Consider the following 10,251-nt stretch of genomic DNA (forward strand, 5'->3'; position numbering starts at 1 on the left):
TGTTTTCCCTGGAGCGTCGGAGGCTGAGGGGTGACCTTATAGAGGTTTATAAAATCATGAGGGGCATGGATAGGATAAATAGACAAAATCTTTTCCCTGGGGTTGGGGAGTCCAGAACTAGAGGGCATAGGTTTAGGGTGAGAGGGGAAAGATATAAAAGGGACCTATGGGGCAACTTGTTTGTGTGGAGAATGGTACGTGTATGAGGAATGAGCTGCCAGAGGAAGTGGTGGTACAATTGCAACATTTAAGAGGCATTTGGATGGGTGTATAAATAGGAAGGGTTTGGAGGGATATGGGCCGGGTGCTGGCAGATGGGACTAGATTGGTTTGGGATATCTGGTCGGCATGGATGGGTTGGACTGAAGGGACTGTTTCCATGCTGTACATCTCTATGACTCTATAATGTCATTTACAAAATACCTTGCAAGGACTGTAATAAACACTACATTAGACAAACAGGCAGAAAACTAGGCACCAGGATACATGAACACCAAGTAGCCACAAAACGACATGACCCTTTCTCACTAGTATCCTTACGTACAGATAAGAAAGGACACCACTTCGACTGGGGCAACACATCCATCCTAGGCCAAGCCAAACAGAGGCATGCACGAGAATTCCTAGAAGCATGGCATTCCAACTGAAACTCTATCAACAAACACATCGCATTAGACCCCATCTACCACCCCCTGAGAAAAAGAACTGGAAATGTCATCACCACAGGAAATGACACCACCAAAGAAACCCAAGCATATAAATAGAAATCAGGAATTGTCAGCAGTGCTTCGCCCGGAGGCCCACTGAACATGTTACCCAGTAGGGTGACGAAACGTCTGGAAATGAACCTTCCAGCACAGCGAGCAAACCTACATCTAGAATCTCAACCTAAGCTACAAATCTTTTCAAAGCTTGCATAGTGATGCAGTTAGGTTGTCGCTCACATTGCAGTGATTTCTGCTGGCAAGTCCACAGGGTATGATTCCAACCCTTGTCCAGAGAATGCCTCATACCACTACATTATTTTAGATTAGATTAGATTCCCTACAGTGTGGAAACAGGCCCTTTGGCCCAACAAGTCCACAGTGACCATCCGAAGAGCAACCCACGCAGACCCATTCCCCTAACACTACTGGCAATTTAGCTTGGCCAATTCACCTGACCTGCACATCTCTGACAACCTTGACGAAAGCAAGACACAGATTCTAATATGAAAACACAAACTACTGGAAGCATTTGCTTCCAAGGACACAGAAACAGTGACATATTTCTCATTATTGGCCAATTTAAAAAGTTACGATGAAAAGTCATTCACCTCAAATATGAACTTTGCTTCTCCATTTTGATGTCTGATTTGCTGAGTGTTTCCAGTCCAGGTTTTGTTTTGACCCAGGTACTGTGATGGCTAGATAATCTTTGCAATGGCACAGACTGGAATTGGGGAATTCTGCGATGGTTGACTCCCGGTGGAATAGCCTGTAAAACTGAAAACCTTGATGATCCCCTGCATCTGGAATCCTCCAAGAAAGTCCCTTAAAGTTGGAGAATTCTGAGGGTTCTGGCTCAGTCCAGCTTAATATTTACCCAGGAAAAGTTGGAGTTTTAATACTCTAATGTAACTGCTAGGTAACTATTAAATTGAATCCCAAGTCATGTCACCCCATCTGGATATAAATTCCTCACCCCTAATCTGACAAGCACATCCTCTATTTTTCCCAAATTTGATTTTCCTTGGACCTCCAAGGACCCTGTATACTAGCAACATCTGGAACTGCATGTGTTATGAAGTTGAAGGTGTGTACTGTACCTTTGAGAGAGTGAATGCTGTTCTGCACTGAGAGCTTAAAAGAGCAGTCTGAGTGTACTGGAAAATTAAAAATATGTAACATTTGGCTGTGAAATAGGTACCTAAGTTGGTTGCTGTTTTGACAATTCAAATTTAACTGATCAGTTTAAATTATACCCCAGAATACTAAAACCCAATCAAGTTTGAATTTATTGTTTTGCCAACAATGAACCAATGGGATGGTTTGGTGTTTGGGATATAATAAAGGCAGGCATTCCGAAAATCAGAGAGAGTAACTGCCATCAAAATAGACCCAAGATGTCGAAACACTCTGTATCAAAGATACCTTTTCATATGAAACATACTCCCAGTAAAATGAAAGACGATGACCCAGGAAGCTCTTCAGCTGGAAGAACACAGATATCAAAGACGGCAGCTGCTATATGGTTTTGAAATTGTTAATGTAATTTTAATGAGTGTTTTATTGGAACAGTATATTGTTAGAGTTGGAGGCAGGCAATAAGCAGTTCAGAGAAAGGGAAGCTTAGAGTTGTGATTAGTTGTTGTGTAATGTTCACCTTTTAGAGTTGAAGAATAAATTGATTTTATTTTCTTTTAAATAGTAGAATTCGAGAGCTCTCTGCCACTCCTGTTTTAACAGATTATGAGGTGTGGTGAGCTTTTCTGGACCTTTGGTTTAATTAACAGAAGGGCTCACTGCTGTATTGCAACAATGTCAAACAATTCCCAAATTGATTGTATGCGTGTGGAACCCCCTAAGGAGTTTCATGATTGTGCAGCTGAGAAGGAATGTTGTCTGCCAGACAGTCTCTGATGCTGGACCCCTGACCTAGGTGTTCATTCACTTACCTGATGCCCAAAACTGCTCACTCACCTGGTATCTTGGCTTCTGAACACTTGGCACATTGTGGGCTCCAACCATTCCCACACCTTCCAACCCAGTGCTCTATATCCTCTCATCCACCTGTGCTAGTTTTCCCCGCCATAGTCATTTCTTAGTTGAAATAATTGTCCTCAACAGAGGAAATGGTAAAGGAGAGAGTTCGAAAAAAATTGAAAGAGCCAAGTGATCCTTATCGGTGCTTGAAAGACAACTTTTGCATACAGAAGGTGGTGTGTGTATGGAATGAGCTGCTGGAGGAAGTGGTGGAGGCTGGTACAATTATAACATTTAAAAGGCATCTGGGTGGGTATATGAATAGGAAGGGTTTTGAGGGACATGGGCCAAATGCTGGCAAATGGAATTAGATTTATTGAAGATATTTAGTTGGAAAGGATGAGTTGGACCAAAGGGTGTGTTTCCACGCTGTACACCTCAATGAGTCAGACGTGGCATTTCTGGCATTAGAATCCACAGAAATAATCTGCAATTGAATGCTGGAGAATTGCAAGTTCAGTCTTACTTGTTAAAACTGATTTTTCATTATTAATGAATTAAAATTGTGGCAGGTATTTAACTTTAAACCTAATTTGACAAAAATGTGTATATTTTTCCCTTTTTATCTCAGGAAATCCTTTTGGAGGAGGGCCATTAATGAATAATTATGCAGTGACTCTCTTGGTTGTGTTCTTCCTTCAGAACAGGACACCACCAGTTCTCCCAACTGTGAACCATTTAAAAGAACTTGCAGGTATGGGTATGAAAAAGCAGACCATGCATTCAAAACTAAAATGCAATTAAAAGATACTTTATAAATTTTGAAATATCCTCTGGTGATTTGTTGCAATGGGAGCTCACTGTTCAAATTTCACATTTCTTAACTATTGGAAGTTACTTATGTTAAATTCTAGAGGATGGTGAATTTAATTTCTTATACTTCATGTTTTATTCCATACTTCCAGGACACTTCTTCCAATGCACGTTTAACTGTATACTTTGATAGTTTTCTGAATTATTTTCATTTTTGTAAAGTACAACAGTGCCATTCTTTGTTAAAGATCAACAACTCATTGGGAAGTTTTATTTAATGATTACAATAGAAATAGAAATGTCGCAGTGAAATAGTGCTGAGTTTTTTGCCAATGGGAGAAGACATTTTTGGAGCAGTATAAGGAGAGCTTTCCCTTACCTTGAAGGTGCATTTTCCTATTAGTAATTGCTAACAATCTACAATAGATTGCATTCCCCAATCTTAACATTCCTTGAGCACAAAATTTTACATCTCTGCAAAAACTTACAAGACAAAGTACAAAAGTTAACAAAAGCAAAATACCATAGTTATTGGAGATCTGAACTAAATGCTGAAAGTTTTCAGCAAGTCAGGCAATACCCCCTCACCTACCCACCCACTGAAATCAAACAGAGAAGATACTGACTGGAAACCTTTATGGACACTGCTGCTAATTACAATAAGAGCCTTAGGTGCAGGGTACTGGCATGGGTAGAGGAATGGCTGGCTGGTAGAAGGCAGAGAGTAGACTTAAAGGGGTCTTTTTCAGGACGGCAGCTGGTGGAGTTTCAAAGAGTTCAGTATTGGGTCCACAAGTATTCATGTTATACATTAATAGTCTGGACGAAGGAACTGAGGGCATTGTTACTAAGTTTGAAGTTGACACAAAGATAGGTAGAAAGACAGTTAGGGCTGAGGAAACTGGAAGGCTGCAGAAGGATTTGGAGAGACGAGGAGAGTGGCAAAGAAATCGCAGATGGACTACAATGGTGGGAAAGAATGAGGTTATGCACTTTAGTTGGAAGAACAGAAGCATAGACTATTTTCTAAGTGGGGAAAGGCTTTGGAAATCTGAAGCACAAAAGGTCCTGGGAGTTCTATCTCCAGATTCTGTTAAGGTTAACATGCTGACTCAGTTGGCAATTAGGAAGTCAAATGCAAAGTTAACATTCATTTCAAGAGAGCTAGAATACAAGAGCAGAAATTTACTGCTGAGGCTGCATAAGGCCCTGGTCAGACAGCATTTGGAATATTGTGAGCAGTTTTGGGCCCTGTATCTAGGGAAGGTTGTACTGGCGTTGGAGGGGTTCCAGAAGAGGTTTACAAGAATGATCCCAGGGATGAAGGGCTTGACATATTGCGATATGAGGATTGGTTAAGGACTCTGAGTCTGTACCTGTTGGAGTTTAGAAGGATGTTGGTGGGGGTGACCTCTTTGAAGCTTACAGAATGCTGAAAAGCCTGGACAGAATAGACAAGGGAAAGATGCCTCAACTAATAAGAGAGACTAGAAAACAAGGAAACAGCCTCAGATTGAAAGGGCAACCCTTTAGAACTGAGGTAAGGAATTTTCTCAGCCAGAGGGCGGTGAATCTATGGAACTTGTTTCGCAGAGGTCTGGAGGTCAAGTCACTGAGCGTATTTAAGGCAGTGATAGGTGGATTCTTGATTAGTAAGTGGATAAAGGGTTACATGGAAAAGGCAAGAAAACTGGGATGAGAAACATGTCAGCTATATTCGAATGATGAAACATGGGCCTAATGGCCTAATTCTGCACCGATACCTTATGGTCAAACCCTTCTACCACCTTTGTATTTTTCCATTAATAAGTTAGGAATGGCTGACCTGAGACGACTTAACCATAGAAGGTACATTACTTGGGCATTGTTTACATACCCCATAGTCCATAAAATATTTTGTCCATATTTCAGACCAGGATAGCACAACACCTTGTAATATACTGTAAAAAAGATTTATTGTGCAGATGAATTATGTCTTCTTCATTAGATGTTAGTAGATAATAAAATCAGTGTGATTGTCCAAGCTCTGTATTAAAATAAATCAAATGTTAACATCCTTATTTTGATGGGAATGCACTGAGTAAAGTTAGCATTTGCTGAAATAGGTCCTGAAGATACCCTAATTTTAATAGATAACTGATCTTTAAAAAAACATATAATGCAGGTTTTAGTCATTATATTTTTTATGTCTGTATTTAAATTATGTGGAATATTTTTACTGAAGTGAATATTAATTTGAGCATCTTTTTGTGTTGAGATGAGGATGACCAATGTGTAATTGATGGCTGGGACTGTACTTTTCCAAGTAATCAGTCTAAAGTGGAACCCAGTCCAAATTCTGAAGGATTATGTAAGTATTTAGTTACTGATCTTTTTAAAATTTAGTTTAGATTAGATTACTTGCAGTGTGGAAACAGGCCCTTCGGCCCAACAAGTCCACACCGACTTGCCGAAGCGCACCCACCTAGACCCATTCCTCAACATTTACCCCTGCACCTAACACTACGGGCAATTTAGCATGGCCCATTCACCTAACCTGCACATTTTTGGACTGTGGGAGGAAACTGAAGCACCTGGAGGAAACCTACGCAGACACGGGGAGAATGTGCAAACTCCACACAGTCAGTTGCCTGAGGCAGGAATTGAACCCGGGTCTCTGGTGCTGTGAGACAGCAGTGCTAACCACTGTGCCACCGTGCCGCCCACTGTGCCACCAAGTTGTATTATAATGTCCATACATAATAGAAAATATCTGCTTATTTGTCAAAACTTTAGAACTATGGGGACGATGTGGTACAATATGTTAAGTACTAACCTTTCATTTAGGTCATTTGGGTTTGACTGCAATCTAAATTAATAGGATAATATTTTGCTCTGTCCTCTGACTGTCAGGGTGCTTTATGATATATGTTCAGGCAAACTTCATCCAGCTCCAGTAAAAAATTGCTAGTTTTGCACTAATTGCCTATGTAACTCGACAACCATACACTGTTGGTATGGCAAGTGGACAAATTATCAACTGAGGAGCAAATTACTGCACATGCTGGAATCTGTTCTGAAAACAAGAAATGCTGGAGATCACTGCAGGTCAGGCAGCATCCATGGAGAGAAAGCAAGCTACCATTTTGACTCAAAATGGAGAGAAGGTAAGTGAACATGAATGCCACCTGACCCGCTGTGATCTGCAGCATTTCTTGTTTGAAATGATCAACTGATATTAGAGGGCTGACTGCTTCACCAAACTTGTGGTACTCATTGGTAGTGGGTGCGTGAAGTGAAAGGGTTTTCATTCACCAGCATTTAAAACCACAAAGACAGTTTCTTAAACAAGTTTAAAATGTTGCAATTTATTGATAAATCTATCTCTTGGGTTTATTTTTTCATGACAGGTGGGCTTCTTGCAGAGTTCTACAAATTTTATTCACAGTTTGACTTTGCTGGAACGGTAATATCGCTGAGTGAAGGTAAAGCTCATCTTGTGACTGACTTCATTGGTCCCGAATCAGAAACAAATCTCCGACTTGGACCAATTAATATCCAGGATCCGTTTGAGCTGAGTCACAATATTTCTGGAAACATTAATGAAAGGACAGGACAAAAGTTTAAGCGACAATTGGATGAAGCCTTCAAGTACTGTCGTAGTCTGCAGTATCAGAGAAAGTCAAACAAAGGGAAGATCTGGGGCATTGTCAGATTGTTTCAACCTCTAAATAGTACCGACTGTTCCCCAGCACATTCTCCAGAAGTGGATTGTAGTCCAGTCAAAGAGTTGAACCATAGTGGGAATGTGTTGACTATTCCTTTCAAATTATCTTGCCTCTCAGAGCAAACAAGGGAGAAGTTGCATGGATCTTCAGATTTCAGGGAAATTTGGTTTAACAAGGTATGTCATGCTGTCCTGTATGTGATGGAGACTATTCTTCAATGTGGTTGTACATGCACTGAGGGAAGTGGTGTGCGAATTGATGATATAAAGATCAGTAGCTTTGATGGATGTAGGAATGACAGTGACAATGAAGACAACATTGGATTGAAGAGAAAACATCCTGCCGAGGAAATACCTGAAATATCGAGCACGAAGAAAGCAAGAATTGAAACTGTACAATACCGGCGAAAAGTGACCTGGCATTGTGAAGTTTGGAGCAGAGTATGGGTCGGGCGGAGAAAAATGAGACGTCAGCTCCATTTTAGAACAACTGAACCTGATGCAAATACAGGTGAGGTGGTCAATTCCTTAGAAATTGAAGAAAAGGTTAGTGCAGCTATATTGCAGCAGGAGGGACGTGGGGATAAATCCAGCCCATTAATAACGTTTACACTCTGTGCCTTCCTGGTTGGTGGTAATGAAGACACAAGGACGATGATCAGAGTCACCCCCATTCAACACACTACTTTATTTCCAGAATTCTTTCATTTTCTAGAATCCTTTGTTCCCAAGATGACTGAAAAATGCTTTGAAAAATCTGAGTAAAACACCAAGGTTGTTACATTGATTTGACTTCAGTTGAAAGACTTTTTTTTTCCTTAAAACAGTGAATTGAGTTCTGAAATATTAACTGAAAAAATTACTCTGAATTGGACAAAGAAGTTTGTTTTTTTTGAAAACTTTAAATAAATCTGAGCAGGAATGTATTTTTATATAAATAGTATAACTATTAATTCCAGGTTCAAAATAAATACCTTTATTAGATACAAATACAGTGAATGTAACACTGACGAAGCTTCTTATTAAGCCAATTTCCTGTAGAAAAAATGGCATGTGCCTTCTGTTTGTATAGTGAGCATTTGTTAACTGTATTTAGCTAGTGAGAAATCCAGTAGACATGTTTCCTGTAATTCAGATAAATACTGGATTTCAAAAGACTTATCCATTTGTTGTCTTATTTTGCAAATGTGGTGGGTTTGAGCTTGACAGACTAAATTACAAAGTATAAATGAAATGTTTGATTTTGTACATGAACGTGCTAACTCAGGGATTCATTGACAGTGAATTTTGTCCTTTGGGCACTGTAAATAATGTATTCATGGCTAGCTTTTTATTTGCATTCTGTTGTAGACTTTTTCCTTTTGAATTGATCTGTTTGGTTTTATTCTTTACACTGATATGGCAAAGACTTTTTTAATTGTATTTTTTAAACAATAAAATATATTTAGGCACAGATGTGAAAGCTAACGTTTTAACATGACTATGAAGAAAATAGTTAAAAGATATTTCCTAAAAGCAGGTGTTTGCTTGATGTACACTATCTGAGCATTTTATAATAATGCATAACTACAACAAACCGTTAGAGTTGATGGAGTGATGTGTTTTTTTTTACCTCCTTCTAATTGTTTTACAAACTTAAATTAATAGTATTATAATTTCCTAAATGTAGATATCCTTTATTAAAAATATTGAATGGTAGTAGTCAAGCATCTTAAAACACGCTGTTCGCGTGTAGCAAACTGCTCCATAAAGTTTGTAACTTTGAATTCATAATCTGGTTAGAGGGTTCGATGATAGTTATTGTGATTATATGTCAGAGCAGTGGGAAGGATTTTTTTTCTGACAGTTGCAAACAGGCAGACAATATCGGAATGAGAGGAGAAGAACCTTATTGAGTACCATCGTTCAGTTATAAAAAAAATTCTTCTGGGCTGAATTTATCCCAAATTTTCATGCTTGGCAACAGCATATGATTGGGAAAACATTTGAAACAAAATTAATTAACACCTTTTTGAAATATAGTGCACCAAAGCCAAAGGAAACTCCATGATAATTGGTGATCAAGTGGTTCCTGGAATTCTACAGTATCAATTTTGAATGTTCCTGTTCTCAGAATAACATTGTAAATCTGATAAATGTGTAGCTTTGTGTTTTCATAATCCAGGTTTTGATGTATGTCTTTCTTCAAAATGACGTTATTGCTTTTATAATTAACATATGCTCTTAAAGTCTTGTGCTGTCATTGCTGATGGCTTCGATAAACTATTGGTATCATAATGACCACAGCATATACTAATGCAGGATTATGCTATTAAGGTGCAGCTGTTTTGAAGCCACAAAATCTAATTTTGGTTTGTCTGCAGATCAGAAAGAAGTTGTATATTTCCACCACTACATCAGAATAAAACAACATTTGGATCTTGATTTCATTCTCTCAATATTCACACTTGTAAATGTGACAGATGTGCTCTCAGTTTTATGCACACATATTATTATAGTTTGAATTTCTATGAGAATTCTACAATATGTTTTAAACTTAACTGTTATTTCTAAAAATAGTTTTCTTATGGTAAATAAACTCTCTTATTTTCCCTGTGGTATTGAGTTGTATTAAGCTAATGGTATTTAATGAAGTTTATGTGGAGACGATCCATTAATTTCAGATTTTGCTAAACATTTATGGCACTGATATTTAGAGTCCGTCATTTACATCACAGGAGGCGGCCATTTGGCCTATTGAGTTTGCTACCTTTCTAAAGTTAATCACACAACACCAGGTTATAATCTAACAGGTTTATTTAGACGTACTAGTTTTCAGAGTACTGCTCCTTCAGGTTACCTGATGAAGGAGCAGCACTCTGAAAGCTAGTGCTTCCAAATAAGCCTGTTGGGCTATAACCTGGTGTTGTGAGATTTTTAACTTTGTTCACCCCAGTCCAACACCAGGGCAACTTCTCTAAAGAGCAGCTCAGCCTCAATCATCTGCTTGTTCATTGCTGAGGTCCTATATAGGTTTATTTCCTTTAAGTGACCACCTAATCACCTTCT

The 10,251-nt window shown here is 38.8% G+C and overlaps 1 protein-coding gene across 1 annotated transcript in view; it reads left to right on the forward strand.

Moving 5' to 3' along the window:
* tut1 (terminal uridylyl transferase 1, U6 snRNA-specific) overlaps window positions 1-8,358 on the forward strand; it is a 26,526-nt gene extending 18,168 nt beyond the window's left edge. The window contains exons 8-10 of the mRNA XM_043675121.1: window positions 3,316-3,438; window positions 5,755-5,847; window positions 6,887-8,358. Coding sequence (XP_043531056.1) covers window positions 3,316-3,438; window positions 5,755-5,847; window positions 6,887-7,968 — 1,298 coding nt within the window. The 3' untranslated portion in view covers window positions 7,969-8,358. The remainder of the gene's footprint in view (window positions 1-3,315; window positions 3,439-5,754; window positions 5,848-6,886) is intronic.
* Window positions 8,359-10,251: the final 1,893 nt, after the last annotated feature.

This window comes from Chiloscyllium plagiosum, chromosome 33, assembly GCF_004010195.1.
Source record: "Chiloscyllium plagiosum isolate BGI_BamShark_2017 chromosome 33, ASM401019v2, whole genome shotgun sequence".
In the NCBI taxonomy this organism is placed as follows: domain Eukaryota; kingdom Metazoa; phylum Chordata; class Chondrichthyes; order Orectolobiformes; family Hemiscylliidae; genus Chiloscyllium; species Chiloscyllium plagiosum.